We start from the raw sequence: 25,344 nt of genomic DNA on the forward strand, positions 1-25,344 counted from the left end.
GGGAGGGGGTCTTTGGGGAGGGGGTCAGCAGAGAGGGGTGTTCAGAGAGCAGGGGCTCAGCAGGGAGGTGTGGTCGGGGGGGTCAGCGGGGAGGGGACCATGGAAGGGGGTCCGAGACCATCCTGGGACTAGCGGGGACAGCGCCGGCACTGGGGGTCATCGGCATGCAGGCTCCGTGTGCAGGGGGGTGTGCCAGGGGGGCATGGAGATGGCGCTAAGCACGCATGTCTGCCAGGAACAACTGTGAGAAGGATGCGGTGACCATCGCCCTGGTCAACAGTATGACTTCCCTCTATGCGTCCATCGCTGTGTTCTCCGTTTTGGGATTCAAGGCAGCCAACGACCATGGGCGTTGCCTGGACAGGTGAGCACGGTGCCCTTGGCTGAGGGCGGGGTGTCCACAGAGCTCAGTCTTCAGATGCTACCTGACGCCCAGGACCTGCACAACCACCTCTTCTTTCCTTAGGGGGGTGGGGGGGGGAGAGTCTCCAGAGGTTCGTGTCCACGCACAGCCTAGAGCGTGACCCGACGTGGAAGTGGGGTCTCTGGCAGATTCTGGTGAAGATGTCATGCTGATCCTGACAAGAGACAGGCAGGGACACGCAGGCACACGGGGGAGGCCGTGTGAGGAGGCAGAGGTTGGAGGGACGTGGCCACAGCCCAGGGACTCTGGGGCGCCAGGAGCTGGATGAGGCGGGAGGGACCTTCCCTGGAGCCGTGGGGGGGGCGGGGCGTGTGGCCCGGCCGACACCGCTTCCGTGGACTTCTGGCCTCAGAGCTGGGAGAATAAATGTCTGTTTACTTGAAGGCTTTCAGTGTGTGGCCACCTGCCACGACAGCAGGGGCCGCAGAGGCTGTAGGATGCCCTGGCATTTGGAACCACGGTGTTTCAAAGGCCGCCAACTCTTGCTCGCCAAGAGCCCTCCAGAGGCAGTCTGCCAGGTGGACCCGTGGACGGGTGCAGGCTCGGCCCTCTGCATGCTGCCAGGCATCCAGTGCCCAGGGCAGCCCCCTGTCAACCGTGACACCTGTGCCAGCCACGCTCAGGCCACGCTCAGGCCACGCTCAGGGCCACGGCCCACAGAGGGCGGAGGGGGAGACGGAGCAGCTTCACAGCCTGAGCTTGGGCGCTGCGGGGAGTGTGCACCCACTGGAATGTTCCGGAGAGGCTGCAGTGCCCACGTGGTGGATGGTGTGGCCCCCACTGGGGAGCAGCAGGGGCAGCACTTCCGGCTGTTTCCACCAAGCACTGTGGACAAGTCCGTGCTCACGGTAACAGCTGTGACTTGCGCCTGCACAAGGCTCCCCTGCCATGGTTTCTCTGCGACCCAGTGCTGGCCGCCACGCGGGCCGGCCACCAGACAGCAGTGCTGCGCTGCACTCAGGGGACATTTTAAACAGCAAAATCACCAGCAAACAGCAAAAAACTGCGCACACCGTGGCCCTAAGCTGACTGTAAGGATGCTCGTGATCCTGGGCAGCTCTGCACATGGCCACTAATAACCCCAGAAGCGCCGTGAGTACTAATTCCAAGGTTACAAAGAGATTTCAGCAAGTAGGCAAAGTAAGATCCAGGAATACCCACGGGCCTGTGTCTGAGCCGTGAGCCTTGAGGCCAGTGAGCACCTGCTGGTGGCGGCCGGTGGAGGGGTGACCAGGGTCGCTCCCGGGGCGGCCAGGGGGCTGCCACTGCCCCACGGTGCCGAGGGCAGCGTCCCCTCCAGGCTGGGCTCCCCTCTGTCCCTGCGGCGAGTGCTGTCCGGCCCTCCGGAGGGTGCTGGTGTCCCTCTGGGTGTTTCAGGGTGCGGCACACCCGGCTAGCGTACACTTTCTGTGTCTCTGCAGGAACATCCTCCACCTCATCAATGCGTTTGACTTCCCTGAGCAGAGCATCTCCAGGGACGACTATGCTGCTGTCCTCATGCACCTGAATACCACCCAGCCCGAGAGGGTGGCCAGGCTCCCCCTGGAGGTTTGCCACCTGGAAGACTTTCTGGATAAGGTACCCGAGAGGCCTGGCCTTGCTCCAGGCGGCTGCAAATCTTCTCCAGGACCTGGCCCAGGCTGGCCTGGCACTGTGAACAAAGGACTCTAGGCTGGCCCTGGGCCTCTGCAGGGCTGAGCTTCCAGAAAGACTGTGGCCTCAAATGCAATGTGTCCGACAGGGCCCTGCCCAGGGGGCTGGAGGCCAGGCTGACCCAGGAGGCTGGGTGTTGCTGGTGCACAGAGCTGGGGGTGGGGGCAGAGTATGGGTCACAGAGCTGGGCTGTGGCCGGAGTCGGGCGGCTGCCCAGGAGCGAGGGGCAGCTGTGGACCCCTGGCTATGGGGGTGATTCACCTGAGCCCAACACCCCTGGGCCTACGGTCACCTGCCAGCTGCAGGGTGTTAGGGGAAAGGTTCTGTTCCCCCGGAGGCATACCTGTGGCCTGTGGTGTAGCCAGAGAGGGCAGGGCCACCACCTTGCCCTGGTGCCGGTGGTGGGGAGGGCGTCCGGTGCGTGTCACACTGCGAGGGCCGCGTGCGCTTATGTTTCAGAGTGCCTCCGGCACGGGCCTGGCCTTCATTGTCTTCACGGAGGCCATCCTCCACATGCCGGGGGCCCCCGGGTGGGCCGTGCTGTTCTTCGGGATGCTGTTCACCTTGGGCCTGTCATCCATGTTCGGGAACATGGAAAGCATCATCACGCCACTCCTGGATATGGGGATCGTGCGCGGATCCGTCCCCAAGGAGGTCCTGACCGGTGAGTGGACGCCCAGCCCACCTCGTAGGCCTGTCCTCCCTGTCTGCCCACCTCCTGCCGTCTGTCCACTGCTGCCCTTCCTCCATGAGCGTCCCAGCGGGAGCCTGGGTCTGGTCTCGTCACCCCCAGCGCCGGTCCCAGCAGCTCTGCCCTAACTCGGCATCCCACGAGGGCCATGGTGGGAGACCTCGGGGTCGGGCAGGGGCAGAGCCCACGGACAGCAAGCCCCCATCGTGCGTCCTCCTGCCCTGGACACGGTGCTGGGAGGGCCGGAGGAGCAGGGTGACGGGCTCCGACGAGGGGGTGCCGCCGTCCCTCCAGGCCTGGTCTGCCTGTTCTGCTTCCTCTCTGCGATCTGCTTCACGCTCCAGTCGGGCAACTACTGGCTAGAGGTGTTTGATAACTTCGCCGCCCCCCTGAACCTCATCATCTTCGCCTTCTTCGAGGCGGTCGGGGTCGCCTATGTGTACGGGACGCGCCGGTGAGTGTGCGTCTCCTCAGGGCCCCGCCCTCCTGCTCCCCGCCCCCGAGTGTCGCGGCAGCGGCCGTCCCGGCCCGCACAGGATGCGGCAGGACCGTCTGAGCCCCTCCCCAAACAGACTCGGGGCAGCTCCCCGCCGCCCAGGACCCGGCCCCACCCGGCGGCACGGGCCTCCAGCTTGTGGTGGCAGGCGGCAAGACCGCCAGTCTCCAGCCACGCAGGGCAGAGTCCTCAAGCCACGGACAGGTGGACACGAGGCCACTGCAGGGCCCTCCTGCCCTGACCCCGTCCTGGAGGCCTCTGAGGAGGCCCAGCACGGGTCCTGCCCATCCCTCCTGACTCTGGCCCACCGCACACCCGGACTCACCACTGCTCCACACCTGCCATCTCTGTCACTCACATGTCACACCTGTGCTCACACCTGTGCTCACACTTGTCACCCATGCCTGCCACACCCGGGCTCACACCTGTGCTCACACCTGCATTCACACCCGTGCTCACACCTGTCACACATACCTGTCACATCCGTGCTCACACCTGTGCTCACACTTGTCACCCATGCCTGTCACACCCGGGCTCACACCCGTCACACCCATGTTCACTTCACACCTGTCACACACACCTGTCACACCCGTGCTCACACTTGTCACTCATGCCTGTCACGCCTGTGCTCACACCTGCATTCACACCTGTGCTCACACCTGTCACACACTCCTGTCACACCCGTGCTCACACCTGTGCTCACACTGGTCACTCATGCCTGTCAAACCCGTGCTCACACCTGCATTTACACCTGTGCTCACACCTGTCACATCTGTGCTCACACCTGTCACACACACCTGTCACACCCGTGCTCACACTTGTCACCCATGCCTGCCACACCCGGGCTCACACCTGTACTCACACCTGTCACACCCATGTTCACTTCACACCCATGCTCACACCTGCCACACATACCTGTCACATCCGTGCTCACATCTGTGCTCACACCTGTGCTCACACTTGTCACCCATGCCTGCCACACCCGGGCTCACACCTGTGCTCACACCTGTCACACCCATGTTCACACCCGTGCTCACACCTGTCACACACACCTGTCACACCCGTGCTCACACCTGTGCTCACACTTGTCACTCATGCCTGTCACGCCCGTGCTCACACCTGCATTCACACCCGTGCTCACACCTGTGCTCACACCTGTCACACATAGCTGTCACACCCATGTTCACTTCACACCTGTGCTCACACCTGTGCTCACACTTGTCACTCATGCCTGTCAAACCCGTGCTCACACCTGCATTCACACCCGTGCTCACACCTGTCACACCCGTGCTCACACCTGTCACACATACTGTCACATCCATGCTCACACCTGTGCTCACACCTGCCACACATACCTGTCACATCCGTGCTCACACCTGCTTTCACACCCGTGCTCACACCCGTCATACCGTGCTCACACCTGTCACACTCGGGTGGGCCAGCCCGAGCCCAGTATCTCTGTGACAGGTTCAGTGATGACATAGCCTGCATGACCGGGAGGCGGCCTGGTCTCTACTGGAGGCTGACCTGGAAGATTGTCAGCCCGCTGCTGTTGCTGACCATCTTCGTGGCCTACATAGCTGTCCTGGCCTGGACACCGCTGAGCTACAGGGCCTGGAACACCCAATACGTAGGTCCTCCGGGGGTTGCTAGGAGCCACCTCGGGCCTGGCCTGGTCCTTCCCTGGTGCCATCCATGGCCCAGATGACATCCTAAGTGACCCTGTGGGCCACCAGACCTCCAGGGTCCCCTGGGGGCAGCAAAGCCAACCCCGGCAGGGACCTTGGGCAAGGCCTCAGTGGCAGGAGGACCAGAGCAGTTTCCAGGTCCCAGGAGCAGCCCACCCAGGGATGTGGCCTCGAGCCACACTTCCCACGTGCTGTGGGGCTGGCCTGCAAATGCCCACTCCTGGTCTGAGTCAGGGAAGGGGTGTAGGGTGCATGTCACCAGGCTGCCACTGAGCGTGGTCAGAAGAGAGGGAGTGCAGCTCAGTCTCTGCTGCTGGCCCTTGTCCACTGGGCTGTGCTCTGAGCTGCGGGGGCCCCGCCACCCTGCTACCCAGTGGGCCCCCAAAACCTTACCTGTGCTGCTGCCCCTTCTCGGGAGCAGTTCCAAGTCCTCCTCAGAAAGGGGACTGGCCCCATCACCAGCGGTGGGTGAAGGAGGAATGGCGCCATACTTCTCAAGAATTTTCATGAATACTGTCCTATCACGTTCACACACTAGTGCCTCACGTTGACCTCAAAAGAGGTGCCTCAAGTCGGGTGGGTGGTGTCACCCCCTCTTACAGAAACGGGAGTGGGGCACGGGGCCCAACCTGCCCCACAGGCCAAGCCAAGGCAGCCCCCGAGGCCGTGCGGCCCCTCAGGGTGGTGGGAGGCACTCTGTAGAATGCCCCGAATCCCAGGCTTGTGTCTCAGAGCCCCAATCCCCAAGAGAGGCTCAGCCCCAAACCCGAACCTTCAGGGCCCCGTGTCCTAACTGCCAGCACCCACCGTGGACTTATTGAACCCTGCTGCTTCATTTCAGGAAGAGGCAGGGTGAGGCTGGCCCACGCCGCTTAGCCCCTACGGCCAAGGGTCAGCCTCACCTGCCCCTCCCCCCAAGGCTCACCTGTGACCTCCTGTCCTTACAGGCACGGTTCCCTTCACGGCAGGAGAAGTCCTACCCGGGCTGGGTGCAGGCCACGTGCGTCCTCCTGTGCTTCCTGCCCTCGCTGTGGGTCCCAGCTGTGGCACTGGTCCAGCTGCTCGCCAAGCGCAGACAGAAGCAGGACCCCTGGCAGGACAGGTGCCTGAAGCTGCAGGACAGAGGGGCCAGCTGAGGGCCGGGCGGGGGGGGGCAGGGCAGGGACGACCAGCCTGTGTGCCACTTGCTCACAGAGAGCGGGACCCCATTACACACTTGGTCCAGACCCTGACCTGGAGCTGCTGCTTCCCAACGCCACTGCACTCCGCAGACCCTGCCCCTGGCACAGCCCAGCTCCGTCAGCACGGGGCACGCTGTCCCTCCAGACGGGAGAGAGCCTGGGGTCCAGCCCCCGGGGCCCTGCCCTCTGCGGCACAGCACGGAGCTGTCTGGGGCCCGGATGCTGCGCCCAGCTAGTCCATCTGTGGGCAGAAGGGCAGGCGGGCCCAGAGGCCCAGGGGCCGGCAGGGCAGCCTCCGAGGAGGCTCACATCCACGCCCGCTGCAGCTGGGGGCTGGCGTCACCAGAGCTAAGGGACTCTGAAGGGTGATCTCCAAGGGAAAGTGGAGGCTGTCCTCTCGGAGAGCCGGAAGGGAAGCCCCTTTCTGTGCTGAGAGCACTTGGGCATGGGCAGGCTCTGCTGGGACCTGTACTGACCCTCTCAGGCAGCAGGAGCCCGGGTCTGTGTCGAGGCCCAGGCCTGGGCAACCCCGTGTGTGGGAATCCTCACCGCACCTGCGGCCTGCCCACTCCCTCCCCGGGACGGGTACCCCCTGCGTGAGCACAGGCAGGGGCTGGGGCTTGGCCAGCATCACCACGCGCTGGCACTCTCCTGACCTCACTGCTGAGAAACACCACTCTTTGTTTTTTAAAAATTTTCTCAGAGACTCAAACGTGGGTCAAGAAGGTACAAAAAGGCTAATTCTCAGATTCCTACCATCTCCAAAGGAGGGCTGTCACTCACTCCACACCAAGCTCTCCCGCAGCCTCAGTGGAGGGGTGCCTCCTCACCCAGCTCCACCTGCCCTCCTGCGCACCCCTCCCTCCCCACTCCTCCATCCGTCCATCCATCCATCTCCTCCCTCCCTCTCCCTCCCCCCCACCATCCAACCATTTCCTCCCTCTCTGCCTCCTCCCTCCCTCCCTCCATCCACCATCTCCTCCCTGCCCCCCTCCATCCTCTCTCCCTCCTCCGTGAACCAGGGGTCAGGTCTAGGGTGTGGGCCCCGACACACAGGCTTGCTTCTGACTTGCCACTGGAGCCCGCGTATGCCCTTCATGCTGCTGGGATCAGACCCTGTGAAGACCCAGCGCCCACTAATCCCCAGCGAGACAGACGCTGTCCAGGGTGCTGAAAAACCCCCAGAGGAGCCCGGTCCCGGCGTGCCTGGTGGGGCTGTCCTGGTCACAGGCAGCCCAGACCCCAGGAAACAGAAGCGCCTGCACTACTGTGTGCTAAGAGGAGCTGAGTATTAAAACGGAGTTAGCCCAAGAGCGCCCCCGAAGTGTGCCCCAAGCCCCATGGGCAGGGTGGGTTCTGCACTTCAGCCCCATGCTCCGACACCCTTGGCTCGTGGCCCCTTCCTCCACTGAAAAGCCAGCAAGGCCAGTGAGTCGTTCTCACCCGTGTCTCTCCGACACCCTCTCTTCACCCTGTGATGACCCTGGGTGCACCTGGATAATTCAGGATGACCTCCCCATCGCGAGGTCAACTGACTAGCTACCTAATCCCACCTGGACCTATAATTCCCCTTGGCCATGTCAAGTAGTACTCCCAGGTTCTGGGATCAGGACGTGGGTGCCTTTGGGGGGGTCATTATTCCACCTCTCACAGAGCCCTGGCAATTCTGAGCCCACCCAGGTTTGGCAAGCCCTTTAGTGTGAGCACCCGTGTGTCCAGGTGCAAGCACACGCCTGGGGGATGGCAGGTGGGGGAGGGGCAGGAACTGGGGCTGGGCGGCGGGGCGTAATCGCTCAGCACTTTGGGAGGTCCAGGGGGCACCATCTGTGCCTCCTCTTAAACCACTCATCTTGAGCTCCACCCGCTGCCTACACTTCCGCAGAACACATCAGTAAATGAGCTTTCTAACGTGCAGCTTAGATCAAGGAAAAACCGGAAAACTAGGTGTTTTCCTTTGCTTTAAAAATCTTATTTTCACGTTTCACCTGGAGGAGGTTTGGCCGTGCACATACTGGTTTTAAGGAGATGAACCAGAGTTTTCAGTGAGTTGAGCCTGACCAAGCACCCCGTCTTTTCAACGGTTTAACACTTCAGTAAGAATACGTGATCCTGAGTATAATGCCGACAGAATGCCTCTACCAGAGAAGCAAGACTCTGGAGCTGTTGGAGGACAGATGGCTGAGCGGCTGACCTCTAGGGTCTGGTCTGTGATGGAAATGCCAGGAACGGGCCCGTGGGCATGTGAGCAGGCGGGGGCCAGTGGCGGGTCAGCTCGGGCGCCTGGTGTGGGGTCCCGGCGGTGTCCCCGCGGTTCTGTCGGCCCCAGCAGGGCAGGTCAGTCCTCCCTCTGGTTATGACAGCGCGGACACCGCTGCAGCCGGGCTGGCATGTGGGTTGGGCGGGGCCCAGTTCTGCACTGCTCAGCTCGGGTGCCTTTATGGCCCGCTCCGTGGACTTGGGTCTGCCATAAACGTGTCAGCTCAGTCCCTGGGACATTGTGCACAGCAGCAGTAAACAAGGCAATATCCATAAACCCTGACAGGAGATGCACTTGCGCCCTGAAAATTTGGGCTGCATTAGCACCACCCCCATCCAAGGCACACTGGATGGCATCCCGCCACACGTCATGTGGCCCCATCAGAGACATCCCGGAAGGAAGCCTTCCCGCTATCACAGGGGACAGGGCAGACGGCCAGCTCCCTGACGGGGCCCTTTCTTCACAGGCTACACCCCCCTTGGGCTGCTCCCCTCCTGCTCTTTGTGCATCCTTCCAGGTCTTCCCATCTGCTCAAGGACGTCTGTCCAGCACGCTGCATGGCCCCCCCATGCACACCGCAGCCCCGGCTGGTGGTCTGGATGGGTATGCGAGTGTCCCCCGCACATGGGCTCATCCTCAACCATGACCAAGCCAGGGCAGAGCTCGGCCTGTCATCCTGACAAAGCCTGCAGCTGCATGCACAACACATTCTGTCCGGGGCACCTCAAAGGGGCTATTAGGTGAGGCTCTGGCCAGGGAGGCCAAGGGCCCTAAGCGGGCCTCTTGACCCTCCACGAACTTTGGCCACTTCCCTGGTGGCCGTCCCCCACAACCTTGTCCTCTACCCACCTCCAAGCTCCTAACCCTGACCTTGGAGCCACCACTGTCTGCTGCGTCCCTGGGGCCGCTGCTCAGGACAGCCCATCCTCCCTGCGGGGGGAGGGTTCTCAGCGTGGGGTCCCCCACCCCACCAGCAGCACCTGGAACTTCCTAGAAGCGCGAATCCCAGGCCCTTCCCCAGATTTGCTGAAGCAGAAGTCTGTTGGCGGGGGGGACACCTTTGCAGTTCAAGCCCCCAAGACAGCTTAGGCTGACATCTGCCATCTCATCTCCCAGGTCACCCGTGAGCCCCCTGCCTCTCCCAAAAAGTTGTCGGGGCCACCCTTCTGCTGCCCAATCAGGCTGACCCCCTCTTGCCACAACCTGTGGGGCCTCAGTCCCCGAGATCCTCAATCTAGCCCCCGCCAGAGCCGCGACCTGTGACCCTGAGTACCACACCCAAACCTGGCCCTTGCTGCGGCCTCTGCTGTCCCCCAGCCTGGGGGGCTCCCAGGTGCGAGAGCAGGATCCCCGCCGGCTGCCCCGCTCAAGCAGCTCCGCCTGCAGAGCCCATCCCCACACCTGCTCCAGGCCCAAGTGCTGCTGCTGAGGCGTCTGCTCGCCATGAGCACGGCGCCGGAGTTCAGCTAAACAGGAATGAAGCAACCCTACCGTGGTCAGGATTCAGCATGGGGGAGGGGCGGGGCCATCCCTGGGAGTCCCCAGGCGATGGAGGGGACAGATGGGTGCAGGTGGGCAGGCACATCCACCTGCCCAGATCCAGAACACAGAAGCAGGAGACCAGCAGCCCGGGGCGGGGGGGGGTGGGGGTGGGCAGGGCTGGACGTGGGGCAGCGAGCTACCACCTACCTCCCAAACCCCTGTATCATGCCCCCACTGCCCACTCCAAGGAACTCTCCAGAAGGAGATCACCTGGACACTGTGAAGCCAGAGAAATGTGCTTAGGAGGGAATCCAGTGTTCTGGGCCTCAGGCCCTTGCTGTCCACACCTTTCCAGGGTCCACAGTAGGGCCAGAGTTAGCTGTAGACAGGGTGGGTGCTGGGCAGGGCCTTCTGGCCCACTGCCCAGCTGCACCTGCCCTGGGGGGGGGGTGCCCTTTCCCAATTCCCCCTCCCGCCCTCACATCCCTGCCCCAGGAAGACCCCTGGGATCCCCCCCAGGCCAAGGACCCCGCACATCACGTGTGGACACAGGCGCGGGTGTAATTATGGAAAATGGTATGCATGCCTCACGCAGGATGCGTTTTAATACAAACATGGAAAATGGAAGCCTCTAAGAGCAAAGGCTTGGCATGTTCCTTCCATGGCTCCCCAGGAGTTACCGGGGGCAGCAGGTCCAGTGGGGGAGGCCACACAGAGGAGTGCCACCAGGATGACCCAGGGCCACTGTGTGCAGAGCAGGGACCAGCGGGGAAGAGTCAGAAGTGGGGGTGGCGGCAGGTGGGGTGGGCCAGACACTCAGGCTCCAGGAGGCCAGAGCGGGGTGTGGGGGGCACAGGGCGAGGTCCCAAGGATGGGCGGGGATGGGTCTAGAACAGCTGACTGGACCTCAGCTTCTGGGGAAAGCTCAATGGGACACAGACTTTGGACGCGGCGCGGGGACGGCCAGGGGCGGGCGGGGACAGTGCAGGCCTGGGCAGGTAGCGGGGAAAGAGCCACACCCACTACCGAGCACGCTCAGGGACGTGTGCAGACTGGGGCAGTCCCCAGCGGGGGTGACAAAGGTCCAGACAGACTGGACACGCCAGCCCGGTGCTCCTGCCTGCCCCCTCCTGGCGGCCAGTGGCTGAAGGACACAACCCCGATCACAAGAGGGTGCTGGGTGGGCTCTCCTCCCCGAGGACATGGGGGCCGACCTCTGCTGGGGGCGCCGGCCAGCAGCTCAAGTCTCAGGGTCTCAGGGGAGAAAGGGCTGAGACCTGAAGGTGAGCCAGCCCGTCCCACCGCGTGAAGGCACATGGACTGGGGCTCAGGGGCCCTGGAGGCCACTCTGGGCTGGGAGGGCCAGTCGTCAGTCCAAAATGGTCTTGAAGTCTGCGGTCAGGCCGGGGTCAGCCGCGGCCTCCAGGGCGGCCAGCGTCACCCTCGGGAGCTGCCGGCACAGGTGTGCTTTGGCTGTAAGAGGACGAGTGACATCAGAATGCCCGGGACGAAGCCAACCTTCACCACGGCCTCGGGACTCCGCTGAGGGCCAGGCAGGCGAGGTCTATGCGCTGAGCGCCTGCCCGCAGGCCAGGCTCCGGGTGCCTGGTGCGGCGGGCAGGAGGGACTTGCTGCTGGGGGTCCCTCTGCCCGTGTAGGGGCTGCCAGGGCAGAGGCCTGGGGACTTGGGTTGGGGGTGTAGAGGACACCCAGGCTAGCGGGGTGGAGGGAGCGGGGCCTTGGCCTCTCCCCACAGACAGGAGGTGAGGTGTGCAGAGGTAGAGTGACCGGGCGGGCGTGCCAGGCTCTGGGCTGAGAGAGCCCGCGACCCCAGGGCACCTGCACCCCATCCCTTGGAGGCTCCTGGACCCACCCACCGCCATTCAGACACGGGGGAGCCCAGACACTGCTCAGGCACGCACACGGCAGGACGGGGCCCTGCACCTGCACAAAGGGGTGCTCACACTTACCTGCCCGGAGAGCCCCCAGAAGACACCTGTAGGTGCCCCCGTGACGGGCCAGCTTGAGCAGGAAGGCGTGGAAGCACAGCCACCGTGCGGCCTCAGAAGGAAACGGGCCGGAGGCGCCCTCGGCCCCCAGGGACATCCCTGGGGGGACACAAGGACAGGCTAAGGCCCCGCCCAGAAAGACCACATGCTCCGATGTGCCCGATGCTGCTTGGGGTCCCTGCCCCGCCCCCCACGAGCCCAGGAGCAGGGGCCGAGGCCGGGGGGCAGACGGGCAATTTTGTTTCAAGGTCAGCCCCAACACAGGCTTGGGGATCCCTGACGGCTGGCGCTTTGTTCCCCTTCTCAGAAGCAACTCCCACAAAACGGAAGTAACCAGGATCCTAGGGACACAACATGGCCTGAGCTGCAGACCGGCCAGGTGCTTGCGGGATGGAGCTGTGGGGAGCGGGGACGGGGACACCCGGGGGGAAGGCCGGGCTGCGGACGGGCGTGGGGCACAGCCCCCTCCCCACTGCTGGCCTGCATTTGTGCACGAGGCCGAGGGCCCCGAGGGGAGGGGCGCCAACATGCCCAAGCCTGACAGGGGAGCTCCCCGAGCGCACGGCCGAGCTGTGTTGGAAGCGTGCAGGGGAGCATCCCGCGCATTCGCTGCACTACAGGGGACCCCTCAAAACCCCCCTGCCGTGCCCAGGTTCCCACCCACGCACACCTGTGTTCCTGGCTTTCAGGTGGGAGTAGCAGTGTGACGCGGTGTCCGAGATGACACGGAGGAAGAAGGAGGGGTTCTTCCTCACTGGCTGGTTGAACGGGAACTGGAGCACACACGCGTGGAACCTGGCGAAGGGATGCTTTGTGAGAGGAGAGTCCTCTGGCTGGGACGCGTGCACGCGCGTGTGTGTGCACGCATGTGTGTGTGTGCACGTGTCCCTGTGTGTGTGCATGTTCGCGTGTGCACGTGTCCCCATGTGTCTTTGCACACATGTGTCTGTGTGTGCACATGTCCCTGTGTGCATGTTCACGTGTGCATGTGTCCCCATGTGTGTGTGCACGCATGTGTCTGTGTGTGCACGTCTCTGTGTGCATGTTCGCGTGTGCACGTGTCCCCATGTGTCTCTGTGTGCACACGTGTCTGTGTGTGCACGTCCCTGTGTGCATGTTCGCGTGTGCACATGTCCCCATGTGTGTATGTGCATGCATGTGTCTCTGTGTGTGCATGTTCGCGTGTGCACGTGTCCCCATGTGTCTCTGTGTGCACACGTGTCTGTGTGTGCACGTCCCTGTGTGTGCATGTTCGCGTGTGCACGTGTCCCCATGTGTGTATGTGCATGCATGTATCTGTGTGTGCACATCCCTGTGTGTGTGCATGTTCACGTGTGCACGTGTCCCCATGTGTCTGTGTGCATGCATGTGAGTGCATGTGCACACGTGGCGCGTTCATTGTCCACACGCGTGTGCACACGTGTCCCTATGTGACCGCATGTGCACGGGACCGCACGACAAGCCCCTCCCCAGGTACCTCGTGCCCCTGGCCTCACCAACCACCCGCGCCCCTTCTGGAGTAATGTGCCCGTGTGTCACCCTGCCAGCAACCTGCCTTCACACGCACGATAACCCTACTGAGGCGGGAAATACTCTCCCACCTGTGGAGACCAGAGCCAGGTTTGGAAACAGCGCACGCACCACTCCAGGTCACACAGACTCGCCCAGGCCCTACACGGATGCCTGGCCCCTTGTCCGCCCCACGGCTCACGTGTCCATCTGTCCTGACTGTGGCTGCAAGTTAGCAGCTCCCCTGAGTGGCCAGGGGCAGGTCTCCCTTGTGAACCAGGGCAAAGCCCGGCTTTGTGTCCCCGAGGCCAGGGCAGCCACCGTGACCCCGCGGCCAACACGGCCCGAGGTGGAAGGGACCCCTCCCCCAAGAGCTGTAGGAAGGGACAAGCACCAGAGGGCCCCACGGCTGCCCACCACGCCCATCCTCAGCAGGGCGACCCGGAGCCATCCAGGGGCTGAGAACGTTCCAGAAGCACACGGGGCCTCAGATGTTCCCATTAGTGGGGAGGGAATGGCCGCTGGGCTGTTTGGGGGCCACATCCCACCACCCCTTTCTGGGGGACATCAGAGGGCCACGACCCTCACCTGTACCCGCCTGATCCTCTGCTCTCGGGGACCCAAGCCCTGTGGTGTCTGCCTTCCACCCCGACACGCGGGCTGCCCGCACCTGCCTCGTGTCCCCGGCCCCTGCGAGGTCCCGGGTCAGTGCTCAGGAGTGGGGACACCCCAGGCCACGCTGGCCACCCACCGCTGCCTGGTGACAAGACGGACACCCCCGTCCACGCGAGGTGGACGTACGCACACACACACGAAGCTGCAGCGTCCGCGGCTGAAAACTTGGCAAATACCTCATCCTCATAAGCTGGGACACAGGAGGGCAGGGCGCTCTCCCAGGCCGAGGGAGGGCTGGGGACACGGTGGGCCCGTGGCCTGTGGCCGTGTGGCCGGGGAACCCACCTGTAGGCCTGCAGCAGGAATATCTTGTAAACGTTTGTATAAACCGTGTGGACGCTGTTCACCTGGGTCACAAAGAAAGAGAAACGCTGCAAATACATCTGGAATTTAGACTTCTGTCTTACTTCATCACCAGGTCAAAGGGAGGCAGAAGGCAGCGGCCCTGGGTGGTGGCAGCAGGGGCTGCCGGTGGGAAGGACAGGCAGGGAGGGGCGAGGAGGTGGGCGTCAAGCAGCTCCAGGGCTGAGCCCCAGCGCCTCGGACCCCACCGTGGGGAGGCACCCGGCGCCCGGAACGAGGGGCTCAGGTGGGGGTGAGGGCATCGCACCCGTGCACATGCTTACACACGCATGCACACACGTGCACGCACACACACACCTGTATGCTTGGTGCACGCGTGCCGTAAACCACACAGGCCGCGCGGGTGCGAGTTGGCCGGCCGTGCGCTCACCTGCAGATCCAGAAACAAAGCGCAGCACTTCAGCCGCAAGACCGCAAACAGCTTGCGCCGCATGTTCCTCCCGGGCTTGGCACCCTGGCTGAAGGTGAGGCTCGAGCGGATGGAGGTCTGGGCGTAGCTGCGGGACAGAGCAGGAGGCCCTGAGCTGCGAGTCCTCCTGGCGGCAGCCAGCCTGCCTGCCCGCCCACGCTGTCAAATCTGCACCCTGATCACACCTCACAGGCGTGCGTCCGCCCACGCCCGGGCCACAGGTGGCGGGAGCAGAGAGCACGGGGCACTCAGACGGGGTGCGGCCCTCACGCACCACACACATCTGGGTCAGTCTGGGTCACGTACGCGTTCATTTGTGAGTGACAAACAGCACAGAGCACCAATAAAATCTACGGGATTCAACCAAATGCGCTGATCACACGGCCAACACACGCCTGACTGGGTGCCTTCCTGGGAGAGGGTCCGAGCTGGGTGGGGTCTCCTCAGGCTCGGCGGGGCAGCTCTGGCCACACGGGGCCTTGAGGCCACAGCCCGGAGGGCTTCTCGCAGGAGGAGGCCGCCCCACCCACAGCCTGACCCTGTGGACGAGGCTGACATGGTCTCAAGGTGGGAAACACGTAAGACACGGGAAGTGGGAGGAGAGTCGCCCGCTCAGCACCAGCAACACCAGTGGGCGCCCCAACCACGCCGCATCCCTGCACCTACGCACCCGAAATGCCCCCGTGACCCATGTAGTCTGTGGCTGGGGAGGTATTCCTCAGCACCAGCTTCAAACACGCTAACCTCGAAAGCAACTTTTCATCTCATTGAGTGTTTTTTGACAGCAATTTCAAGGGCAGAATACAGTTTCTTCCGGGGGAGGCGTGACATCCACCCGGCCACAGAGGTGGGTTTCGTTAGCTGCCCAAACAGTCAAGCAAAATCTCTGATGATGTCCGTGATTTTTGTTCCTTGAGGACAGATTTTTGGAAGTGCAGTTACTGGGAAAATGTATGAATGTTTCAAGAACTTTAATACAAATTTGCTGCTTTCCAGAGAAGTCGCTGCGTTTGCCTAGCCCTCAGAAACGTGCCCACGTGCCCGGGCCTGACGGGAGCGTGGGCGCCTGGGACGGGGGCTTCTCTGGCCGGTGGGCAGAGCCTGGCGGAATCCCCTCCACACGCTGCCCCCTCTCCTCCCTGGCGGCATCCACCGCAGCATCACTACAAGCCTCCGTGTCCAACCTCTGCAGAGCTCAGTGCACGGAAACGAGGCCCTGGAGCCAGGCCCGGGTTTGAATCCTGCGTCCCATGCAGCTGGGTGACCGGGGGCAGGTCCCTCGTCTGCGCCGAAAGGACACATCTGAGAAGTGGCAGCGGGCCCCACCTACCGGGCTTGGCGAGGCCACTCGTGCTTAGAGACACGGCTACCGTCTGCCCGCAGGCTTCAGGCTCCTAGGTGCTCAGAGCCGCCCGCTGCTTCCTTTCCGGTCTGCCAGTCCTGCTCACTCCTCCCCTGCGCCAGGTCAGAGGACTTTCATCCACCTGTTTTCTGAGTCCTCCTGCTCTGTCCCTGCTGTTTTGTTCCCGAGCACGCCCAGAACTCGCTCCTGGGTGCGCCGTGATGCAAAGCTTGAGGTGCGCTGGCTGCTCCTAGTTGGTTTTCTCAACCAGGCGTCCTCCCCTCACTCCCACCCACGCAGCACGGCAAACTCGCTCATGCTCGCGAGGGCGGCCCCGGCACTCTGGCCGTCTTGCCTGAGCTGGGGTTTGGGGAGGACTCGGAAGTCCGCAAGACAAGCCCGCCTCGCCACTGTCCTTTCCAGGACGGTTCTCCTGCCCCTCGTGTCTCCTCCCCCTCGTGCTCACTCCTCCCCCTGCACAGGACACCTTGCGGGGTTCCAGGTGCCTCTGCCTCCGCAGCTGAGCCCTAGGGCTGCACCCATGAACAGGCTCGTGCTGAGAGGTCCTGTGGAAGCATGGCTGCCCACGCGCTCTCGGGCATTGTCATCACCCGGCCAGAGTCACCTGGAATGGCGGTCCCTGTCCCCCAAACGGCCATAGCTTCTTGGGGAGCAGACGGTGGTGGGTGGGCCATTCATGACCAACAGGTGTGGTCGGGGCCGGACGGCAAGGGAGGGCTGGAAGCTGGGGAGTTAGAGTCGAGTCCCAAGGATGAGACCAACCAAAGATGGGGGCGGTGGGTGGCAGGGGCAGGAAAGGGGCCTGGGCTTCGCACGCGGAAGCACAGACGTGGATCCATATGGGGAGGTGGGGGCAGCAAAGTGGGCTGGGAGAGCGGAAAGCGCACCATGGAAACAAACTGGGAGCGTTCAAGCCAGGACAGTGGAGTCCCCGACTAGCGAAGGGAAGACCCACCCTCCAGCACGGCTGTGGAATCAGTATTTCGTGTTCATACAAGAGCAGGTTCCTGCATCCACGTCTGTCCTGAGCTGTGTCTGGGCCAAGCCCGAGGTTGGGCTGGGGGCTCTCAGGCTCAGGGGAAACTGGCCATGAGGGGCTGCACTGAGTCCCCAAGTCCACATGTTACAGCCCTAACCCACGTGACTGTGTGTGGGGACAGGGTCTGTAAGAAGCAATTAAGACTAAGGTCATAGTGGGCCCTGACCCAACAGCACTGATGTCCTTGGAGGAAGAGAGACGGCAGACATGCCTGAACGCAGAAGGACGTGAGGACACAGGGAGACCACGATGAACACCACGAGGAGAACCAACCCTACCCGCAGGTGGATCTCGGACTCACAGCCTCCACGAAGTGAGAACAGAAAGTCCGGAGAGCCGTTGGTCTGCGGTATTCTTCGCACAGCCCAAGCTCACCAGGACAGGGTCCCACGTACCGCATCCACGGCAGGCGCCGTGCACCACAGCCCTGCTCCCCAGGGAGGCCACAGTGTGCGATTCGGGGTTGCCCCCGTCCTAAGGAGCTTGTGTCCAGCAGGTCCCCAAACCTCGGACCTCAGATCTACACAGCGTCCCTGCAGAACACACCAGTGACCCCCCAAATCTCCGGCACAATTTCCTCTTACCAAAAAAGCCCAGAAAACTGCTCGCCTAGTGAGTGCGCTCAATCCCAAGGAGGATGTGTTGCCGCCCCCGTCTGGACTGGACGCTGGGCACCCCTGACCTGTGACCCACCCATCACACGCGGAGACGGGAACATCCACTCACGGGCGCACTCACCTGGAGTAGTCGCAGGACACCTCCAGGGTCCGGGTGTCCAGCAGCAAGCCACACCACGGGAACAGGGAGTGGGCCGGCAGCTGCAGGGGGGCCGCGCTGCCCGGGGCAATGTCCTCCACGGGGAAGTTCACTGCTGTCTTCTGCAAGTTGGCCGTGCAGCCGTACTCAGGAACCCCCCTGACCAGCGTCCTGAAGCAGAGAGACCAAGTCAGCCACCGGGAGGAGAGGGGGACGCCGCCGGGGGCTCATTCAGTGCCACGGCCACGGGCGCTGAGCCGGAGCCACGGGCACAGCGGCGGGTGTGGGTGCTGCCCAGGGGACTAGGCTGCCTCCCCAGAGGCCCCTTGGAAGTTGGGGCACGCGCTGCAGTGGGGGACGGCAGACGGGGCCGCGCTGCACACGCGGGAACAGAAATGAGGCCGCGAGCGAGGTCGTGAGGCTCCCCTCTCTTCCCGTAGGCCATGTGGGAGGGACGTCTGCCTGGACTTGCTAGAGGGTGGTGCTACGGGCCTGGGGGCCACATGGGGGTTGGTTATTTTGCCAGAATTAAATTGGGCACGTGGGGTCCTCAGCGCCATCCCTCTCAGGCCCCAGGAGTCTTCCTTTCAAGTGTGCTTTTCCAGGGAAGGAGAAAGTCATAAACCGAGGGGTGTTTGCTCTAGTTGCTGGCTGTCCTTGGACAAACCCGTCGCCCCGAGCCTGCCCGCGGGGGAGTCCCAGGGCTCAGAGGGACCGAGAGTCCTGTGGGTGTGCCCTAGGGCCACTGTCCACACAGCAGCCCGCATAGGACGCCCTTAAATGTAAATTCATCTCGCGAGGGGGGAAATGTTACCCCGCGGCGAGTCAGGTCAGCTGCTCATGGGCATCAGGAGTGCCGTGGAGACGCGCGCGTGGGGGCCTCACCTGAGAAAGGCCTGCGCTTGCGTCAGGTGAGGCGTGACCAGCAGGAAGTCGTCCACCAGACGCAGGAGCACCCTACAAGGGGACAGATGCGCCGGGTGCTGCAGCAAAAGGGCCCGAACGTCCAAGAACCTTAAATATCCTAGTTCACAAGGACAAGGATAAAGTAACTTTCTGCAAAGAATCTAGACAAAGGCTTACACGCCTCATGGGACGTGGCTGCAGCCAGGGACGCACGGGCGGGGGTGCAGCCGTGGGTCCGAAGCCCATGGAAACGCACTCAGGCCCTGGTCATGCTAGCTGCCGCTTCTACACCTACACTCAAGACCCGCTCACTACCTCCCACGTGACCTGACACAAAGCCACGAGTATGGCCCGTCCACACACCGAGGACCCGAGATGCAAGGTGGGGCACAAGCTAGTCCACACACACACCCCCCATGAGGGATCCATACCCGTCCTGCTGGATTCCAGGAAACAACCTGCTCTCCATGTCCCCATAGCACAGACTGCACAGCAGCGTGGACAGGATGGAGCCCTGAGGGATCCCCTGGCACTGGACGTATGACCTGGGGGGTAGGACACGGGTAGAAGCAGGCCCCGGCAGATCTCGCGTTACAGACACACGTGCGTGCAGACCACGCACGCGGACCACGCATGCATGGAGACATACCACACACAGACCATGCACATAGACTACACACGCATGGAGACCACGTATGCACACCACGCATGCATGGACCCATTTTTATAAAGGTCACGCAGACCACACACACACACGTAGACCACATGCACAGACCACGCATGCATGGAGACACACTGCACGCAGACCACACAGACATGCAGACCACACAAGCATGGAGACACACCGCACACAGACCACATACACAGACCACGCACAGACCATGCATGCATGGAGACACACCACACACAGACCACACATGCAGACCACAGACACACACACAGACCATGTACAGACCACACACACATGGAGACACACTGCACGCAGACCACAGACACACAGACCACATACACAGACCACGCACAGACCATGCATGCATGGAGACACACCACACGCAGACCACACATGCAGACCACAGACACACACACAGACCACATACACAGACACAGATACATGCTGATCATGCACACAGACCACAGACACAAACGCAGACCACATACACAGACCACACACAGACCATGCATGCATGGAGACACACCGCATGCAGACCACGCACATAGACCACACACGCATGGAGACCACGCATGCACACCACGCATGCATGGAGACACACTGCACGCAGACCACACACACAGACCACAGACCACATGCAGGTGCACCCACGTCACACACACGGGAGAGTCCGTGAACCGAGGTTTGTCTTGTGCTCCCGTGAAGCCCTGCCAGGTGTCAGTTTACACATGCGACTGTCCACATGGGCCTGACCCATTTTTATAAAGGTCACAGCAGGCAGAGAAGTGGGTGATGCCTCTCTGGGGGAGGCGTGGGGGTCACAGGTGTGGCCTTTTCCATGCAGGAAGTTCTCTTTTGACATGGGCGCCACTGAGAGGCATGGCGCCTTGGTGCAGACTCAGCCACTGTGCACTCATCAGGAGCGTTGTTCGGGATGCAGACATCATTTTATATTTGGAATAGAACTACATTTAATGAGTGCTGTAATTCTTTATAACACAATAATAACAATACATCCTTTAATTAAAAAACTTCTTGATTCCTAGAGCATAGGGAGTGATCCCAGGGAAGGCGCCCACATTCCAAGCTGACTTCTAACGACCTTGGCTGTGAGCCTGAACCCTCAGGACCACCGCTCTCATCAGACACACACTGGGGTCCTCATGCAGGGGCTCACCCAGAGAAGTCCGGTTTTGTGTGTATAAACAAAAAAATCATCTGTCGGCATTTAAATGCCAAAGGACTTCCTGAACCCTGGGAGCTGAGTGGCCGCAGGGCCTGCAGAGGGTCTGGAGGTGACGACAGGAAGGTGCCAAGGACCCCGACTCACTTGCCCCCGATCCTTATGACGTGGTTGTGCACCAGGCGCAGGAAGAGGTGGAAAAGGCCGCTGCTGGTTTCGTTCAGAGAGGAGCTCTGGAAGAGCAAACGGAGGTGTGGGCGGGCGGGGGAGCCACTCTGATGCCGTGCTGGGCGGTCCGCGGCTCTGGCCGGGCTTGAGCCTGTGGACGCCGGCCCAGACAGCAGTGCCAGTGTGTCCCGCAGCAGCTGGTGGCAAGCCGGCAGCTGGAGAACACGGGTCTGCACGTCTCAGAGCCTCAGTGGGTGGACCGGCTTGTCCCTAGATCTGGGTCTGCAAGAGGCCACAGAACCGTGGGGGACTGACCCATCACCGAGGGCCCTGCACTCAGAAACGGCCCCCACTTACATGCAAGAAAAATGGGTTTCCCACTAGATGGTCGTCCCAGCTGGGGATACAGGGCAAATCCAACTTGTCCTCCTAAAGGGAGGGGGCGTGTTTTCTTTGGGCCTCACTATCAAAACCGAGGGAGAGGACGTCTCTAGCAAATCACGAGGACGCAGCCGGATTGCAGCAGGGAATCTGGCGGCGTGGTTCGCGAAGAGGCTGCACCCGGGCCCCTCCAGCCAGACGGTGACCGCCGCCCGCGTGCTCGCCCCTCCCCGGCGGTGAGCCACGTGCCTGATCCCCACCTGCTCGATGACCACGGCGTCCCTCAGTGAGCTTGTCTCTTGCAGACGCTCCACAAACTGTCTCATGTACGGCGGGAGGTCTGCGAAGGTGGACACCTGCTGGCACAGAGAAGGGGGTGACAGGCGCGCAGCCCAGGCCCGGCGAGCAGAAGTCACGTCGCGGGAGACCTTGTCCGCATCTGGAACGAGCAGGTGCCGTCCGGGAATGGGAGGGTATGGCACTGGGAGCAGGTCAGGACGACAGCGCACAGGAACCGTCCACCTGGTCACTCCCCTGACAACGGATGACATCTGAGGAAAGCCACTGGGGGTCCCAGGCTTTGGGGGGGGCCCGCCTTCCCGAGACCCCTCCCTGAGGCCTGTCCATCCACCGTGGGAGATGGAGCCCGAGCAGAAGGCAGTGGGGGTCACGGCCACCCAAGCAGCCAGGATGGAGGGGCTGGTCTGGGGAGGAGGGGACAGCAGAGAAATGAGCCCAAACTGCAACCTCTTCCCTAGTCCCACCAACTCTGAGCATCAGGTGCTGCAGGGGGTTGCTGGGCGCTGCTGCAGAGGCCGTGAGGGGGGCTCTCAGGGGAACGTGGGGGGTGGGGGGGGGCAGTGGTCTAATACCAGCCCTGTCTGATCAAAGTGATCTACCGCTCCCACCGTCAGGGGAGAGATTCTCCCGTGGAGAAAGCCAGTATCAAACAAAACCTTTGCTTTAAAATTTTTCTTCAGAAGACTGGCATCTCATGGAAACGAACGGGGGGGTGGGAGGGTCACCACAAGTGAAACAACAGCAGACAAGGCTGCTACTGAGTTGCCAGGATTTAAAAATCAACAAAGAAAAAACAATAAACAACATAGTAAAACAAAGAAAAAGAAGGAAAAATGAACCAGAGGCTGGAGTCTGAGAAAATTCACATGGGATTCGAGAACTGAAGAGCAGGCTCGGTGAGCTGAAGAATCCAAGAAACGGCTTTAACAGCTGGTCAGACGAGAACGCGAGTGTGGCCGGAGTCAGTGTGCAGAACAGACGCAGAGAGAAACCAAGACCGTGAACAAGCTGCCACACTAGGTCCCAGAAATAAGCTCCGCGGACAGAGCCCGAGCGCAGGGGCTGTTCTCACGGAAACGCAGAACGGTGTCGCCACGGCAGGGGACAGACAGCGTCGCAGCTGGACGGACACCGTCAGGCCCGAACCCCTGCCTAACTGGCTCCATTAAAGTGAAAAACTTCTGTTCATCGATAGACCCCGTTTGTGACCAAAAAGGCACAGACAGGCCGAGAAGGGGTTTGCGGTGCGTCCCTCGGACCAAGGACTGGCACCAGACACGTGAAGATCCCTGAGAAATCCGTGACAAACGGCACGTGGCTCATCACAAGCGGGGAGCTGACCTCAAGGGGCACCTCACAAGTGGCCACTTTGTGCAGGGCGCTCAGCGTGCACGCGTCACAGGGACACTGGGCCCCGGAGCAGTGCCGCGCCTGGGACGCTGTGGGCGCGAGCTCGGCCGGGCCCTGCGGCGGAGCACACGTGGCAGCGTGGGCGGGCACTGTCCCCCAACACGAACGGCCCCCCCAGCAACACCCCCAACAGAAACGAGAGCTCTCGGCTCACGGATGGCCCGTCAGGCGAATGCCCGCCCAGCTGAAAGCAGAGCCCTGCTGGGCAGCGCTGCTGCCACAGAACTCCGACCACGACAAGGAGAGCTAAGAGCTGCTACCCGCCGCCTGGCTGCGTCTCAGACTTGCGGGGGAGCAGGGGAAACCAGACAGGAAGGGCACGTTCTGCCCGATGTCACGTTTGTGGAATTCGAGACAGGTACCTGGGTCCGCATGACCGACGTCAGAGCTGGGGACACCCCGGAGAGGGGCAGAGGGGTCTCGTGGGCACCTGTGATTTTCTACATCTCAACCCCGGTGGTGGCTGCCGTCTGTGTCCACACGGGCAAAACTGCATTTCGCTGCAGACTCAGGATTTGCAAGCCACACTCATCTGAGCCTCGCCCCAGAGGTGGTCACGTGGGCTCTCCTGAGAACTGGGTCGGCTCCTTCCCCTCGGCAGCCTTCCGCCTCCCCACAGCACGGTGCTGCTCTGGGGGCCTGGGCGCTCAGACAGCTGGTAGGGAACTGCCGCATGCTGACCAGGCCACTCGTCCTTTCCCAGCCCTGGCCTCCAGGGGCGGGGGTGACCCCAGACCCTCAGCTCTGCTGCGTGGGCAGGGGCAGCGAGTGAGGCCCAGCTGTCCTGGGCCCTCCCCTCTCCCTTGCGCTGGCCCATGGGGCACACTGAGCCCTCCGCACGACCACGGGCCAGGGGGCCTCTGCAAACGGACAGCGGGAGGCAGTGGCCCCAGGACGAGAGGACTCGAACAGACAGGAACGAGAGTGTGAGGCGCTTTCCGGGTCTGGGGGCAGACGGAGTGCAGCTCAGCACCCACGGACATGGGCAGAGGCACCCACGTCACGGACACGTCCACACCGCAGACACCCTCATCACGGAACACGCACCCCCGGGGCTCTTACGTGTCTCTTGAAGGACTTCCGGACGTGTCCCTGGGCGGTTCTCCGGACCATGGCATACTGACGCACGCAGTAGGTGTTTTCTTGAGGCCTGATCACGTTGGCAATCACCTCTACCAGCCTGTCCTGGGGGAGGGCATCATACGCCCCGGTCACATCCACCTACGTGGGAATGGATGTGCTGTTTACGGGCTGCCCCCAGGGTCCCCGGTACTGCCGGTCCTGACCTGCTGCTACCGAACTCAGGGGAACCAGACGCGGGAGGACCTGAGACACCCTGCACCCCCACTGTCCCCCTGTCCCCGCCGCACACACCTGACCCACGGCCCCCAGGCTCAGCACCCCGGGGCAGGCCTGCATCCCTCCCTACACCCGGAGACGTGATGTGGCTTCCCCAAGCGATGCCCCATTCGGGCAAACTCGAATTTTTGGGGCTGAAGGCCAGCACTCCCGCCCCCTGCCCCAGCCAGGCCCACGGTGCACGGCCAGCTGGTGGGGGGGCTGCTCCCGTAGGCCGGACGTGGCCAGCTGGCTCTCTTGGGTGTGGGGTGGGGACCGGAACCGGGCACCCACCTTGACGAAGTACAGCTGGGGTGCCGGGTCCCGGGCCCGCATGCGCAGCACGAAGGCGCGCCAGGCCCTGTGGATGTCATCCATGCCCAGCACAGAGGCCCCCAGGAGGCTGGGGCGCCGGGCCCGCTCATAGTTCAGCACGCTGAACAGCGTCTTCACTTGTGAGGTGAGGTGCTGGACCTGTAAAGCTGGCCCACGACCGGGGCCGCACCCTCAGACGACGCCCATCAAATGGGGGCCTGCGGCAGACCTCCCACCCTACCTCCCGGGCCCCCGGGAACAGCTCCCTGCCTCTGCGCCTCCCCTCGCCCACCCAGCATCCCCCAGACTCCGGAAGGGCCCGACGGCCGATCCTCCCGCACCCCCAGGCCCCAGGTCTCCCCAGGGGTCCGGTACAGGATGTACAGAAACTGCAGCTAGCCCCAGGTGTCTGCGTTCTCCAGCTACCGAGCCCCCACCACAGACGGGGCAGGACACGCAGGAGGAACTCCTCTTCACTTGCAGACCCCACCAGGCCCCCAGCCAACATCAACAGCCCTGCTTTCTTATTTGGGGGCATCACAACAGCAAAATCACCCCCAAACACGCTATGGAGCCACTAGAAAGGGGTCAGAGCTCTGGTGACAGAGATGCCGTGGGAGGGGACATGTTGGGAGGTGCTAACCACGGGGGTGAGATCCTGCGGGGGGCAGTGCTAAC

The 25,344-nt window shown here is 62.6% G+C and overlaps 3 protein-coding genes across 3 annotated transcripts in view; 2 read left to right on the forward strand and 1 right to left on the reverse strand.

The window, feature by feature from the left end:
- The window catches only part of SLC6A18 (solute carrier family 6 member 18), a 15,370-nt gene extending 9,282 nt beyond the window's left edge, over window positions 1-6,088 (forward strand). Inside the window, exons 7-12 of the mRNA XM_081825781.1 lie at window positions 236-364; window positions 1,846-2,002; window positions 2,537-2,741; window positions 3,063-3,222; window positions 4,732-4,894; window positions 5,900-6,088. Coding sequence (XP_081681907.1) covers window positions 236-364; window positions 1,846-2,002; window positions 2,537-2,741; window positions 3,063-3,222; window positions 4,732-4,894; window positions 5,900-6,088 — 1,003 coding nt within the window. The remainder of the gene's footprint in view (window positions 1-235; window positions 365-1,845; window positions 2,003-2,536; window positions 2,742-3,062; window positions 3,223-4,731; window positions 4,895-5,899) is intronic.
- SLC6A19 (solute carrier family 6 member 19) overlaps window positions 1-25,344 on the forward strand; it is a 251,713-nt gene that overhangs the window by 27,469 nt on the left and 198,900 nt on the right. The gene's annotated exons all lie outside the window — the stretch shown is intronic.
- TERT (telomerase reverse transcriptase) lies at window positions 10,461-24,873 on the reverse strand. The gene is made up of 12 exons (XM_006748616.3): window positions 24,646-24,873; window positions 24,076-24,234; window positions 21,564-21,659; window positions 20,902-20,987; window positions 19,333-19,446; window positions 18,881-18,952; window positions 17,978-18,166; window positions 14,799-14,925; window positions 14,351-14,412; window positions 12,552-12,676; window positions 11,843-11,980; window positions 10,461-11,345 (listed from the first exon to the last, which is right to left on the reverse strand). Exons 1-12 carry the CDS (start codon window positions 24,727-24,729, stop codon window positions 11,242-11,244), a joined length of 1,356 nt encoding a protein of 451 aa, XP_006748679.2. The 5' UTR covers window positions 24,730-24,873; the 3' UTR covers window positions 10,461-11,241.

The sequence above is a fragment of the Leptonychotes weddellii genome, chromosome 7, assembly GCF_054177405.1.
Source record: "Leptonychotes weddellii isolate Sample4059 chromosome 7, ASM5417740v2, whole genome shotgun sequence".
NCBI classification, from domain to species: Eukaryota; Metazoa; Chordata; class Mammalia; order Carnivora; family Phocidae; genus Leptonychotes; species Leptonychotes weddellii.